The sequence below is a fragment of the Salmo trutta genome, chromosome 30, assembly GCF_901001165.1.
Source record: "Salmo trutta chromosome 30, fSalTru1.1, whole genome shotgun sequence".
Lineage (NCBI taxonomy): Eukaryota > Metazoa > Chordata > Actinopteri > Salmoniformes > Salmonidae > Salmo > Salmo trutta.
Window position 1 is genome coordinate 29,802,406 of NC_042986.1, and position 16,364 is coordinate 29,818,769.

General features: G+C 42.4%; 1 protein-coding gene across 2 annotated transcripts in view; it reads right to left on the reverse strand.

Annotated features, from left to right (window-relative positions):
* Window positions 1–7,828, reverse strand: part of slmapb (sarcolemma associated protein b) — a 15,674-nt gene extending 7,846 nt beyond the window's left edge. The window contains exons 1-5 of one of the 2 annotated variants that reach the window (XM_029723788.1): window positions 7,559–7,828; window positions 7,177–7,233; window positions 2,245–2,370; window positions 1,960–2,034; window positions 474–779 (exon numbers count right to left, since the gene is read on the reverse strand). In XM_029723788.1, the coding sequence (XP_029579648.1) occupies window positions 474–779; window positions 1,960–2,034; window positions 2,245–2,370; window positions 7,177–7,225 (556 nt within the window). In that variant the 5' untranslated portion in view covers window positions 7,226–7,233; window positions 7,559–7,828. The remainder of the gene's footprint in view (window positions 1–473; window positions 780–1,959; window positions 2,035–2,244; window positions 2,371–7,176; window positions 7,234–7,558) is intronic. The other variant, XM_029723787.1, reaches the window with a different exon arrangement.
* Between the last annotated feature and the right edge of the window lie 8,536 nt (window positions 7,829–16,364).

Consider the following 16,364-nt stretch of genomic DNA (forward strand, 5'->3'; position numbering starts at 1 on the left):
AAAAAGTATTTGGTTTTAAATATACTTTACATATCAAAAGTAAATGTAATTGCTAAAATATTCCAAAGTATCAAAAGTAAAAGTATAAATAATTTCAAATTCCTTATATTAAGCAAACCAAATGGCACGATTTTCTGGAGAGCCAGGGGCACACTCCAACACTGAGACATAAAAAAAGCATGTGTTTAATGAGTCCGCCAGATTAGATGCAGTTGGGATGGCCAGGGATTTTCTCTTTAAGTGCGTGAATTAGACAATTTTCCTGTCCTGCTAAGCATTCAAAATGTAACAAGTACTTGTGGGTGTCAGGGAAAATGTATGGAATAAAAAGTACATTATTTTCTTCAGGAATGTAGTGAAGTAAAAGTAAGCCATCAAAAATGTCAATAGTAAATTAAAGTACACATACCCCAAAAAACGACTTAAGTAGTACTTCAAAGTATTTTTACTTAAGAACTTTACACCACTGGTACCTTGTGACTCGGCAGCCTTCTGCCACTGCTTGCTCTGCTGCTGTAGGTCACCTTGCAGGCCGTTAATCTCACGCTCGTACTTGCTGGCTGTCTCTCGCCACTTCTCCATATCCTTGGAGACGGTTGCTAGGTTACCCTGGACCGTAGAGACCTCCCGCTTCCAATCGGCGGTGGCAGCATCAAGGGTGCGACGCAGCGTCTTCACTTCTTCTCGGGATCTGTGCAGTTCATCTTGTGAACTCAGGGAGGCGCTGTCTTTCTGTTCTCTAAGGACCCCCAGCTCGTCCTGTAGCTGTCGCAGCTGGCCTGCTCACACAGAAGACAGTGGACAATTTTTAAGAATGAGAAGAGTTATATCAGGGCTGGTCTTTGCTGTTCTGCCCCAGCAAAATATATTTTCCATGTTTAAAATACATTGAAATCAGGTACATTTTCTGTTGACATTTTACATTTTTTGTCATTTTGCAGACTGTCTAAGAGTGACTTACAGGAGCAGTTAGGGTTAAGTGCCCTGCTCAAAGGCACATCAACAGATTTTCACCTAGTCAGCTCAAGGATTCAAACCAGCAACCTTTCAGTTACTGGCCCAACGCTCTTAACCGCTAGGCTACCTGCCACCCATGAACTATTGCTTGCTCTAGTGGTTACCCTCAACAGCTCAGGAAACCTGGGCACATGGAAAAGGCTAATACTAACGTCAACACTTGCTACAGTGGTCCCTAACAGTAAGTCAGGCCTGGAGTGCCACCCCAGTATCCATGCCCCCGTCTCTGGCCAGGCAGAACCCAGCCATTGTGTCCGAAGGGCTGGGTGGGTCTGCATTGGGGTCTGAAGAAATAGTGAGGAGGATGTGGAGGGCCGTTATATCCTTTACCGGGCCCCATCTTCTTCTGCTTGGGCACTGGAGGACGCCACAAAGGAGCAGCTGGGTAGATCACCTGCTATGTGTGGCGATTTCCCTGAGGCCACTATCCTCATCTGAGGATGAACCGGAGTGGTAGTCAGACGTCACCCTCTCCACAGCGCTGGTCACCTTCTTAGTCACATCCTCATCACTGTTCTGAATGAAAGCGATTTTCCAGACGTTGAAATGAAGCTCATTTTTGGTTCTGAATGAAAGTTTAAAATATGTAATTTATAGACGTCTATGTTTGGGCCAAATCAAGGCTGGTCCAGTTCGGACAAAATCTGAACCAAACATAGACGTCTTTGGATGTGGAAATCAAGGCCAGTCCAGAACTGCACCAACAAAAGACATCCAAAAGGCGGTGAAGCTCTCTATCTCACAGGACTGAACCAACAACACAACTACACAAACTTTAACCACATATACAGTAGCCTAGATTCATGAATAGTCACGCATACAAACAAAAACCCAGCTCTACCCACACACATTCCTACACATTTCTCACACACCCCAAAAGTAATTCCAGTAAGGAAGATCGAAGGCAACTTCAAACACACACACACTTTGGTCTATAGCTACCGTGTAGGAGTTTCAACTGTTTTGCAGACTCGTCAGCTTGCTGCTTGTTGGCTCTCCTCTCCTCCTCCAGGAGACCTATAATGTATGACACAAATAAGACAATAAGTTAACTATGAACATTCACTGCTGCAGCTGTTGTGTGAAGGTGTGTATGCTTGTGCCTGCTCTTTTCACTTTATACAGTATTGGGTAATGACTGTAAGTCGCTTTGGATAAAAGGCATATATTACTATTATATTATAATCCACTGTTCTGTGAGTGTCATTCCCAAAGCTTTTCCATTACCTTGCAGTTCCATGCATTTCAGTTTTCCTGTGTTGGAGAGCTCCTGGGCCTCATGAAGCTCCTCGTTCAGATGCTTGATGACTTTCTCTGAGTCACTTGTTCCCATGTTGGATCGGTTCATCTCATCTGGGAAGGAATGGAGGTAAATACAGTGTTCAGCAGAGGACAGACCAACATGACAGGGTGGAGACTTACAGTGCACACGGAAAGTATTCAGGCCCCGAGACATTTCCCTATTTTTTTACGTTACAGCTTTCTTCTAAAATTGATAAAATAATTTCCCCCCTCATTAATCTACACACAATACCCCATAATGACAAATACCCAATTTTTTGCAAATGTATAAAATATAAAAAACTGAACTAATACATTTACATAAGTATTCAGACCCTTTACTCAGTACTTTGTTGAAGAACCTTTGGCAGGGATTACAGCCTCAAGTCTTCTTGGGTATGATTCTACAAGCTTGGCACACATGTATTTGGGGAGTTTCTCCGATTCTTCTCTGCAGATCCTCTCAAGCTCTGTCAGGTTGGATGGGGAGCGTCGCTGCACAGCTATTTTCAGGTCTCTCCAGAGATGTTAGATCAGGTTCAAGTCCGGGCTCCGTCTGGGCCACTCAAGGACATTCAGATACGTGTCCCGAAGCCACTCCTGCATTGTCTTGGCTGTGTGCTTAGGGTCGTTACCCATTCACCCCAGTCTGAGGTCCTTAGCGCTCTGGAGCTGGTTTCCATCAAGAACCTCGCAGTACTTTGCTCCGTTCATCTTCCCCTCGATCCTGACTAATCTGCCAGCCTCTGCTACTGAAAAACATCCCCACAGCATGATGCTGCCACCACCATGCTTCACCGTACAGTTGGTGCCAGGTTTCCTCCAGACGTGACGCTTGGCTTTCAGGCCAATCTTGGTTTCAATCTTGGTTTCATCAGACCAGAGAATCTTGTTTCTCATGGTCTGAGAGTCTTTAGGTGCCTTTTGGCAAACCCCAAGCGGGCTGTCATGTGCGTTTTACTAAGGAGTGGCTTCCGTCTGGCCTTCTGGAAGGTTGTCCTTCTGGAAGGTTCTCCCATCTCCACAGAGGAACTCTGGACCTCTGTCAGAGTGACCATTGGGTTCTTGGTCACGTCCGTGATCATGGCCCTTCTCCTCCGATTGCTCAGTTTGGCCTGGGGGCCAGCTCTAGAAAGAGTCTTGGTGGTTCCAAACCTCTTCCATTTAAGAATGATGAAGGCCACTGTGTTCTTGGACCTTCAATGCTGCAGAAATGTTTTGATACCCTTCCCCACATCTGTGCCTCTACACAATCCTATCTCGGAGCTCTACAAACAATTCCTTCGACCTCATGGCTTGATTTTTGCTCTGACATGCACTGTGGGACCTTATATAGACAGGTGTACGCCTTTCCAAATCATGTCCAATCAATTGAATTTACCACAGGTGAACTCCAATCAAGTTGTAGAAACATCTCAAGGATGATCAATGGAAACAGGATCAGTGGTGGATAAAGTACCCAATTGTCATACTTGAGTAAAAGTAAAGATACCTTAAAAGAAAATGACTCAAGTAAAAGTGGAAGTCACCCAGTAAAATACAACTTGAGTAAAAGTCTAAAAGTATTTGGTTTTAAATGTACTTAAGTATCAAAAGTAAATGTAATCGCTAAAATATACTTAAGTATCAAAAGTAAAAGTATAAATCATTTCAAATTCCTTAAATTAAGCAAACCAGATGGCACAATTTTCTATATTTTTTTAATTAACGGATAGCCAGGGGCACACTTCAACACTCAGACATCATTTACAAACGAAGCATTTGTGTTTAGTGAGTCTGCCAGATCAGAGGCAGTAGGGATGACACGGGATGTTCTCTTGATAAGTGCGTGCATTAGACAATTTTCCTGTCCTGTTAAGCATTCAAAATGTAACTAGTACTTTTGGGTGTCAGGGAAAATGTAAGGAGTAAAAAGTACATTATTTTGTTTAGGAATGTAGTGGAGTAAAAGTAAAAGTCGTCAAAAATAGAAATAGTAAAGTAAAGTACAGATACCCCCCAAAACTACTTAGTACTTTAAAGTCTTTTTACTTAAGTACTTTACACCACTGAACAGGATGCACCTGAGCTCAATTTCGAGTCTCATAGCAAAGGGTCTGAATACTTACACTAAGGCCTTTCTGTTTTTAATATTTTATAAATGTGCAAAAATTTCAAAAGCCTGTTTTTGCTGTTTTTCCCGATTTATTCAATTTTAGAATAAGGCTATAGTCAAGGGGTCTGAATACTTTCCCAATCCACTGTATCTACAGTAGGGGCAAAAGAGGACAAATATTCTCATAAAATTATAAATGACTGACATTAGCCACATGTGGTCTGGTACTTTCTATGACCCTCGTTAGGCCTTTGCGAGATTCCAAAGCTAATGTCAAACTTGACTGAATGTCTGACTCTCTGGACTATTTTGCCTCCCCACTTCCTGCCAACAGATTACATTTAGCCATGGATGAAATGTGAGATAATTTCCCAAGATAACCAAAAATTTGACTATTACATAAACTAATTACATCCCAAAAATAGAATAATTAATAATGTCATCTGAACTCATGTATTGGGGTCCCCTTATATTAGCGGGCACTTATAGTAGTCAAGCCCTTTGATGTACCCTCAAAGTAATCACATTTCTCACAGTTTCAAAGCAATGACCTCTACTGACTATGGTTTCATAGGTCGAAAAGATGACTCGTAGAGAAAGCAACGCATAACTCTCTCTCAAAATAGACGGAATAAAACCCAGCTAAAACTCTTCTTCTAATCTGCCAGGGCTGTAAAAAGAGTCGACCTCATCCTAGATCAAGCATTTGGCAGAGGCCAAAACAAGACGCCATAACAGATGGAGCCTGTGCACCATAAATGGAGATATCAGAGGGCTATGACATCACTGTGGCAGACACTGTATCAGTGCAGAAACTAACAATATGGGTGTTTCAGATTACATACATGCACACACAACCTCTCACACTCGCTAGCTCATTTAAATACACATGTGCAAACGTTACTGTGGAATATTAGCTTTGACATCACACCAGAGAACTAATCAGAGATGTTAGTTATGCTAATAAATGTCCATAAACAAAGCAGTGTTTAGAGTCTGCTGGAGGCTGGTGGTGCCCCCCCCCCCCTGTTCAGGCACATGACCTCCCACTGTGTGTGAAGACAGGGAGGAATGCTCTGGCCTCTATCTGAGAGAGTGCATGTGTGTGTGTGTGCATGTGTGTGCATGTCTGTAAATGGCTGAATGAGCATAAGAACGTGTGTAGGTGTGTGTATGGATGTTTGCGCGGAGCATATGTCAGGAGCTGAGTGAGTTTCGCTGTGTGTGTTTCTCTGAGGAAATGGATTCTTCGTGAGGAGCTGAGTGAGGTTAAATGTGTCAGTGTCTGTAAGAGAGCGATAGAAACAGAGAGAGAAAGCAAGAGAGAGGGAGAGAGAGGAAGCAAGAGAGAGAGAAAGCAAGATAGAGAGAGAGAAAGAAAGCAAGAGAGGGAGAGAGATAGAGAGGCTGTGTGTGTGAGAGAATGTGTCCGATAGTAACAGGATGTGTTAGAGCAAGGGTGTCAAACATATGGCCTGTGGGCCCAAAAAAATACAAATAAAAAACTCTATTTAATTTAAAATAACTAAAACCAAATTGAAACTGTGTACAAATTATAATGGACCTACCATACCGTTTCCTGACTGTGTTCAGCTCGCTATGCAAATTCTGACCACGAGGAAATATAACCAATTTTCAGTGCGGCCCTCCGGATCTCGTTAAAAACCGAACACGGCCCCCGGAATGTATTTTTTTGTTGACATCCCTATGTTAAAGGTTTATCTCTCACTGACACATCATGGTAGGCCATTAATTCTTGGGATATTTGGTGTCATCAAATGATGCCGGATGAAAAAACACAACTATGGAATATTCCTTTCTACGTCTAAAAATATTTCTCCGACTTGCTGGTTCATCGACCATTACGTTCCCTCATAGGCACCACAGAATGAATGCAATGAGAATCCTTCTAACCCTTTTTCTATTTTTACATCTCATCATGCTGAAGGCTATAGCCGTCATGCTCAATCCACCCTAATGTCTAAGCCCGCTACCATTGTGGCAGCCATTCAAAACTGAGTCAGAGGCTTCATGATTCCCTGATCGGTACTGTATTTGTATACATTAACACTCACAAAGAAATCTTCTGGTCTAGGCCTGATGCTTTGGATTACAGCTACAGAATGTACTGCAGGTATAATGATTCCTATGTTAGAAGGGTAACTTCATAATATAAAGCTCTGATGAGATTTACACTATAAACTGGGAAAAAAGATAACCCTAAAGTCAAATGTGTTATTGTTGTTATGGTGAATAGCCAATGTGTTCTGTATAGCCTATGTGACTAGTGGCATTACTAATTAATTGATCATGCACAATTGATTCACTCACAGACATGCATCAGGAACATACACAAGGTACTCCAGTGTCCTCTCTCAAATGTTATTCTCTTGTTAGAATTGGTTGTCAATCCTGTCAACCTAAATGTCAATACTGTCATTTAACAGTCATTTGAGTTGATCCCTAATGTATTAAAGGCTCCTTAAGATTACGGTTTGATTCCACTTGAAACCAGAGAACTGTGGCCCTAAACACAATGCCTTTTATAGCAATGTGAGCTCTTAAATGTCCTGTTTCCACACCCAGTCTTTCCTTTACAAAGTCTCTCTCTCTTTGACCCTTTCCTCCTCACTCGGCAACGAGGTCCGGGATGACTTGCACAAGTCAGTAATAGAATAGGAGGTGACTGGTTAGAGACATCAGAACTGATCTAACAGATCCCGGTCAGTTATTATAATCTGTCCAATTACATGTAATAAGAATAAAGAGAAGGTCTCACTCACCTTTAATGAGTGAGACCTTCATGGGTTCTTTCAGCTCCTGATGATCCATTTGCTTATCTGCAAAAAAGGATACATTATCATTTCATATGAGTACAGTGACTTTGCAAACAGTTTGGGGTGAGAGATGAGCTAACTTGAGAATAAAATATTGACAAGATATCATAGCAGAAGAAGAAATCAATAACATAACATATGAAGCACAAGACTGAAAAATGTAATTGAATGTGAAATGAATGTGCATACAACATACATTGAGGACTTTATGAAGATATGTTGTATTACAATTCTATGAAAGGAATTAAAAATGAAAGGATAATAATTGAAAATAATAAAGCCTATATAAGTACATTACATTTCAAAACATATAATAATGTGATATTACCTCAGGTCAGGTGTTCTCTGCTATTATCAGTGCTGGGGCTACAGCAGTCCCTGGCATGAAGAATTCTTTCCAACTATCTGATTTTTCAGATGCGAAATGGAATAGTCCATCTGAAGAGGGGGACATCAAATGCAATAACAAAGACTATCCATCAGACTGCCAAGCTATTTTCCAAGGCATGTTAGGAAAAGAACCACTGGTACAGTAAAAATGACTGGTTGATTACCTTGAGGGTAGTCAAAATCTAATGATAGAGGTCATCCAGATCAAAACAATAATTGTCACAAATAGTCCCCCCTCTTCATGTTGGAGGGTCCCAGTCTTTCCACACTAGGTCATGAATCTGACTAGGGCATCTCGGAAGCTGCAGCTGCATACTGAAACAGAGGGAGGTTTTGTTCAGGGAATGAGCTGCTCCCAGGCCAGTTGGTACTGATGTAGAAATGGGGGCTTAGCCTAACAATAGGACCTTCCAATGTGAGATTGTGTGAGAGTGGGTAGTGTGTGAGTGTATGAGTTTCTGAGTGTGTGTGTGTGTGTGTGTGTATGTGTGTCTGTGTGTGTGTGCCCTTGATATGCCAAGTAGGGCACTGCCATTTCCCTTTAATTTAACTCCATGCTGACCATATGTTTCCATAAGGATAAATTATGTGGCAACATTTTGAGCTCTGAAAGGGGTACTGTTGACAATGAAAGCAGGACATAGAATTAACAGAAACAAATGATGTGGAGTATGACATAATATAAACTGGTGTAATGTTAGAAGTGGAGAATGCAACTAATACACTGAACTAATGTGGTGTGACATTACAAAGGTTAGGAGGCTTTGCCAGAAGTTCAGAATGGGACAGAATAATAAAAGGGATTTAGCAAAACCACAGAGACTAATCTAGGAAATCCATGAATGAGGGAAATACTGCCAGTACACTTCCCTGATACATGTGTAAATATTGTAATATAAATTGTGCATTATTTTATTATACTTATGCTAAAACATTTTATTATTTCTTATTGTTGTTGCATTGTCGAGAAGGAACCTGCAAGTAAGCATTTCATTGGACAGTGTATACCATGTGTATCCTGTACATTCAACTAATAAAACATGAAACTACACAGTCTCAAGGACAACCTAGAGAACTGTGACCAAAACAGAATGAAAAAAATAAAACGTAAATACCCCCAGGATAATACTGCTACTCTGGTGTGTGTGTGTGTGACAACCAAGTACTGTGACTTCCACAGTACTACAACGTTTTTCCTCCTAGACTGAATGGATACGTTTGATCATCCATGTACAGATGAGTATAAATGAAGAAGGGAGTTAATAAAATATTTCCTGTAGGGACCCAAGTTTTTTCTGACCATGTGATGTGACCTGGAGTGGAGAAAATATGGAACCTAATTAAAGGGTTGAACTAGGGCCCAGTTTGTTCTAGTCAGGTCATGTGGTTACCCTTAAACATGTAACTAAATCTGTATTAGGCCCTATCAGATCAATAAAATCTCATCAATGTCCACTTTTATACAACTTATACTGTATTGTCTTTATGCTGGAGACACACAATATATGTTTTTATATTTCCTGGAAGTATCCTGTGAGAAAAGGTAGAAAAGCAAAAGAGGTAGAAAAGCAAGAGTGCTCTTATACATAGGCCTACAGAATAGTATGAACAAAAAAAACTAGGAAAAAGAACAAGGTCACTTCAATTAATTTCCCAGTTGAACCATTTGGGAGTGTCTTATGATGAGATTTTGTAGAACTATCGCTAGAAAAACTCAAGACTAAGTCATCTCAAAAAATCCCTTCTTAATAATGAATGCATGAATCCCAAACAAAACCAATTTTTTTTATCCTTTCTTCAACAATCTAAATATCTTCATTAACCCACTACCAAACCCCTTTTTTCTGTGCTAGTCGAGGAAGTGACAATAAGGTATAAGCCTGCGTCAATATTAGACAGAGGAAGAACTCAATTTCATATAGGCCTGCCTACCCCCTTTATTAGTGTCCTCATTCCAGCGATCTCCACTGAACCCTGGCCTGAAGGGCCAGCATCATACTGCCCCCTTTTCTCTCTCTCACAGATGAACCATCAGACAGGCAAAGCATCAATACATGACTAAGATTGTATCCTACTACACTGGCTCTGATGCTCGCCGGATGTGGCAGGGCTTGAAAAATATTACGTACTACAAAGGGAAACCCAGAGGCGAGCTGCCCAGTGACGCGAGCCTACCAGATGAGCTAAATGCCTTTTATGCTAGCTTCGAGGCAAGCAACACTGAAGCATGCATGAGAGCACCAGCTGTTCCGGACGATTGTGTGATCATGCTCTCCGTAGCCGATGTGAGCAAGACCTTTAAACAGGTCAACATTCAAAGGCCGCAGGGCCAGACGGATTACCAGGACGTGTACTCCGAGTATGCGCTGACCAACTGGCAAGTGTCTTCACTGACATATTCAACCTCTCCCTGTCTGAGTCTGTAATACCAACATGTTTCAAGCAGACCATTATCCCTGTGCCCAAGAACACTAAGGTAACCTGCCAAAATGATTACCGCGCAGTAGCACTCACGTCGGTAGCCATGAAGTGTTTTGAAAGGCTGGTCATGGCTCACATCAACACCATAATGCCGGATACCCTAGACCCACTCCAATTCGCATACCGCCCTAACAGTTCCAAAGATGACGCAATCTCAATTGCACTGCACACTGCCCTTTCCCACCTGGACAAAAGGAACACCTATATGAGAATGCTGTTCATTGACTACAGTTCAGCGTTCAACACCATAGTGCCCACAAAGCTCATCACTAAGCTAAGGACACTAGGACTAAACACCTCCCTCTACAACTGGATCCTGGACTTCCTGATGGGCCGCCCCCAGGTGGTAAGGGTAGGTAACAACATATCTGCGATGCTGATCCTCAATATTGGGACCCATCAGGGATGCGTGCTTCGTCCCCTCCTGTACTTCCTGTTCACCCACGACTGTGTGGCCAAGCACGACTCCAACACCATCATTAAGTTTGCTGACGACACAACAGTGGTAGGCCTGATCACCGACAACGATGAGACAGTCTATAGGGAGGATGTCAGAGACCCGACAGTGTGGTGCTAGGACAATAACGAGACAACAGCCTCTCAATGTGAGCAAGACAAGCGAGTTGATCGTGGACTATAGGAAAAGGAGGGCCAATCAGGCCCCCATTAACATCGATGGGGTTGAAGTGGAACGGGTCGAGAGTTTCAAGTTCCTTGGTGTCCACATCACCAATGAACTATAATGGTCCAAACACACCAAGATGGTTGTGAAGAGGGCATGACAACACTGATTCCCCGTCAGGAGGCTGAAAAGATTTGGCATGGGTCCACAGATCCTCAAAAGGTTCTACAGCTGCACCATTGACAGCATCCCGACCAGTTGCATCACCGCCTGGTATGGCAACTGCTTGGCATCTGACCGTAAGGTGCTATAGAGTGTCATGACTCTTTCTCCTTGGTGAGGATCAGAGGTGCCAGATCAACTTGGCACATGGCTGACAGATAGCCAGACCCCCACTCTCCCACAGGAGAGGAGAGGGGGAGTTGGGCCGGTTTTATGACTTAACAGCCGGTCATAAATAGTTTGCAGAAACTCTCCTTCCTTGCTCTGCAGTATTGGGAAAGAAATTCCTTTATCTACAGAAGACCTTTGCTGCCAAAAACTCTAACGGCCAAAGAATTAACTTTGGAACAATATTCATAAGACAGGAATGGTAAGAACGGTCCGTTAGGATCTAAAGAACAATCCTGTCATATGGTTTATTATTTTGTGATGTCATTAAGGACAGTATGACAAAGTTACTGTAACTCTGAAAGTGTACACATCCTATGTATCAAATGTTGTTTAAAATATATGATTAAATATGAAAATACTTTTGTGAAGATAGCAATGTGATTTTAGCCTTCTAAATGAGATAATTGCTTTTCATATAAACTTGTGCCCAGTCAGTAGCCATGCCCAAGTGAGCTCAGAGTTCATGTCAGCATGACGGAATACCCCCTTTGGCCAGATGTCTTAAAAAGACTCGCTAACAAAATGTACATTAGACCATCCTGACATATAGCGTGAGCTGAACCTTACAAAGTGGTTTAAACTCTACAGACCAGAAAACACTCTTGAGCGGCTAGATGTTCTTTACCATTCGGCCATCAGATTTGCCACCAATGCTCCTTATAGGACACATCACTGCACTCTATACTCCTCTGTAAACTGGTCATCTCTGTATACCTGTCGCATGCTTATTTATAAAACCCTCTTAAGCTTCACTCGGCCCTCTCTGAGATACCTACTGCAGCCCTCATCCTCTAAAGACAACACCCATTCTGCCAATCACATTCAGTTAAAGGTCCCCAAAACACATACATCCCTGGGTCGCTCCTCTTTTCAGTGTGCTACAACTAGCGACAGGAACGAGCTGCAAAAAAAATAAATACTAAAACTGGAAGGTTTTATCTCCATCTCTTCATTCAAAGACTCAATCATGGACACTCTTACTGACAGTTGTGGCTGATTTGCGTGATGTATTGTTGTCTCTACCTTCTTGCTTTTGTCTGTACCCAATAAAGTTTGTACCATGTTTTGTGCTGCTACCATGTTGTGCTGCTGCCATGTTGTGTTGCTACCATGTTGTTGTCATGTGGTGTTGCTGCCATGCTAAGTTGTTGTCTTAGGTCTCTCTTTATGTAGTGTTGTGGCGTCTCTTGTCGTGATGTGTGTTTTGTCCTATATACAGTTGAAGTCGGAAGTTTCCATACACCTTAGCCAAATACATTTGAACTCAGTTTTTCACAATTCCTGACATTTAATCCAAGTAAAAATTCCATGTCTTCGGTCAGTTAGGATCACCACTCTATTGTAAGAATGTGAAATGTCAGAATACTAGTAGAGAGAATGATTTCTTTCATCTTTTATTTTTTTCATCACATTCCCAGTGGGTCAGAAGTTTACATACACTCAATTAGTATTTGGTAGCATTGCCTTTAAGTTGTTTACCTTAGGTCAAACGTTTCGGGTGGCCTTCCACAAGCTTCCCACAATAAGTTGGGTGAATGTTGGCCCATTCCTCCTGACAGAGCTGGTGTAACTGTGTCATGTTTGTAGGCCTCCTCACTCGCACACGCTTTTTCAGTTCTGCCCACAAATTTTCTATGGGATTGAGGCCAGGGCTTTGTGATGGCCACTCCAATACCTTGCCTTTGTTGTCCTTAAGCCATTTTGCCACAACTTTGGATGTATGCTTGGGGTCATTGTCAATTTGTAAGACGCATTTGTGACCAAGCTTTAACTTCCTGACTGATGTCTTGAGATGTTGCTTCAATATATCCACATCATTTTCCATCCTCATGATGCCATCTATTTTGTGAAGTGCACCAGTCCCTCCTGCAGCAAAGCACCCCCACAACATAATGCTGCCACCCCCCGTGCTTCACGGTTGGGATGGTGTTCTTCGGCTTGCAAGCCTCCCCCTTTTTCCTCCAAACATAACAATGGTCATTATGGCCAAACAGTTCTATTTTTGTTTCATCAGACCAGAGGACATTTATCCAAAAAGTATGATCTTTGTCCCCATGTGCAGTTGCAAACCGTAGTCTAGCCTTTTTTATGGCGGTTTTGGAGCAGTGGCTTCTTCCTTTCTGAGAGGCCTTTCACGTTATGTCGATATGGGACTCGTTTTACTGCGGATATAGATACTTTTGTACCTGTTTCCTCCAGTATCTTCACAAGGTCCTTTGCTGTTGTTCTGGGATTGATTTGCACTTTTCGCACCAAAGTACGTTCATCTCTAGGAGACAGAACGCGTCTTCTTCCTGAGCGGTATGACGGCTGTGTGGACCCATGGTGTTTATACTTGCATACTATTGTTTGTACTGATGAACGTGGTACATTCAGGTGTGTGTAAATTGCTCCCAAGGATGAACCAGACTTGTGGGGGTCTACAATTTTTTTTCTGAAGTCTTGGCTGATTTCTTTTGAATTTCCCATGATGTCAAGCAAAGAGGCACTGAGTTTGAAGGTGGGCCTTGAAATACATCCACAGGTACACCTCCAATTGACTCAAATGAGGTCAATTAGCCTATCAGAAGCTTCTAAAGCCGTGACATCATTTTCTGGAATTTTACAAGCTGTTTAAAGGCACAGTCAATTTAGCGTATGTAAACTTCTGGAATTGTGATACAGTGAATTATAAATTAAATAATCTGTCTGTAAACAATTGTTGGAAAAATTACTTCTGTCATGCACAAAGTAGATGTGCTAACCGACTTGCCAAAACTATAGTTTGTTAACAAGAAATTAGTGGAGTGTTTGAAAAACGAGTTTTAATGACTCCAACCTAAGTGTATGTAAATTTCCAACTTCAACTGTATATATTTTTTAATCCCAGCCCCCCATCCCCGCAGGAGGCCTTTTGCCAGGCCCTCATTGTAAATAAGAATTTGTTCTTCACTGACTTGCCTAGTTAAATAAAGGTAAGAAAAAAAACATTGGTGCCACAAACGAGAGAAGACGACGATGTGCACGTTCGCGAAAAAAAGTGTGCTGTTGATTAGCTATTGTCAGATAAAAAAAAATCTATATGTTTTCAATCGACTAAGAGAGCTTCATAAACTGTTTATTCGATTGTGGGGTTTGAATAGTGTGAGAAGTCAACATATTTGGTGAGAATCACAACATATGGTACAAAGTCAATTCTATTCTAGGGACAGAAGCCTACATTGGGTGTTCAGTTTTCAATTATAGTATTATTTAATCTGCAGTTATTAATTTGCTATTTTATTTTTTTACAAATAATATACTGTTCAAAAAAATAAAGGGAACACTTAAACAACACATCCTAGATCTGAATGAAAGCAATAATCTTATTAAATACTTTTTTCTTTACATAGTTGAATGTGCTGACAACAAAATCACACAAAAATAATCAATGGAAATCCAATTTATCAACCCATGGAGGTCTGGATTTGGAGTCACACTCAAAATTAAAGTGGAAAACCACACTACAGGCTGATCCAACTTTGATGTAATGTCCTTAAAACGAGTCAAAATGAGGCTCAGTAGTGTGTGTGGCCTCCACGTGCCTGTATGACCTCCCTACAACGCCTGGGCATGCTCCTGATGAGGTGGCGGATGGTCTCCTGAGGGATCTCCTCCCAGACCTGGACTAAAGCATCCGCCAACTCCTGGACAGTCTGTGGTGCAACGTGGTTGTTGGTGGATGGAGCGAGAAATGATGTCCCAGATGTGCTGAATTGGATTCAGGTCTGGGGAACGGGCGGGCCAGTCCATAGCATCAATGCCTTCCTCTTGCAGGAACTGCTGACACTCCAGCCACATGAGGTCTAGCATTGTCTTGCATTAGGAGGAACCCAGGGTCAACCGCACCAGCATATGGTCTCACAAGGGGTCTGAGGATCTCATCTCGGTACCTAATGGCAGTCAGGCTACCTCTGGCGAGCACATGGAGGGCTGTGCGGCCCCCCAAAGAAATGCCACCCCACACCATGACTGACCCACCGCCAAACCGGTCATGCTGGAGGATGTTGCAGGCAGCAGAACGTTCTCCACGGCGTCTCCAGACTCTGTCACGTCTGTCATGTGCTCAGTGTGAAACTGCTTTCATCTGTGAAGAGCACAGGGCGCCAGTGGCGAATTTGCCAATCTTGGTGTTCTCTGGCAAATGCCAAACGTCCTGCACGGTGTTGGGCTGTAAGCACAACCCCCACCTGTGGACGTCGTGCCCTCATACCACCCTCATGGAGTCTGTTTCTGACCGTTTGAGCAGACACATGCACATTTGTGGCCTGCTGGAGGTCCTTTTGCAGGGCTCTGGCAGTGCTTCTCCTGCTCCTCCTTGCACAAAGGCGGAGGTAGCGGTCCTGCTGCTGGGTTGTTGCCCTCCTACGGCCTCCTCCACGTCTCCTGATGTACTGGCCTGTCTCCTGGTAGCGCCTCCATGCTCTGGACACTACGCTGACAGACACAGCAAACCTTCTTGCCACAGCTCGCATTGATGTGCCATCCTGGATGAGCTGCACTACCTGAGCCACTTGTGTGGGTTGTAGACTAGAGTGAAAGCACCGCCAGCATTCAAAAGTGACCAAAACATCAGCCAGGAAGCATAGGAACTGAGAAGTGGTCTGTGGTCCCCACCTGCAGAACCACTCCTTTATTGGGGGTGTCTTGCTAATTGCCTATAATTTCCACCTGTTGTCTATTCCATTTGCACAACAGCATGTGAAATTTATTGTCAATCAGTGTTGCTTCCTAAGTGGACAGTTTGATTTCACAGAAGTGTGATTGACTTGGAGTTACATTGTGTTGTTTAAGTGTTCCCTTTATTTTTTTGAGCAGTGTATTTAGATGTTAATAGTATCTTCTGATGACAATTATCAAATTTTAACTAAATGCAATCTATTAACTTCCAAATATAAGTAGGTACAATATCTAGCTTTCTGATTACACGTTCTGATGGAATGGCTTGTCCTTTACTTTGTAAAAACCTTGATTGCATCGAGTGAATGTTGGAGAAATATATTGGTTCCTTTCTAAACATAGCAATGTGAATGCAAATAGGACTGGACCACAAATATGTGAAGTGAACTGGCAAGAGTTGAGTCCTTATTCAAAGGCAAATGCAGTGTGAGTACAAAGATAACTGAGTTATTGTTCTTTTTACCCCAGAGTTCTCTTTAAAGAGGACTGAGATCGGTTATTATGTTGTGGACTATATGTGAAAACACCCAACGTTTTGCTGCCTCTCTCC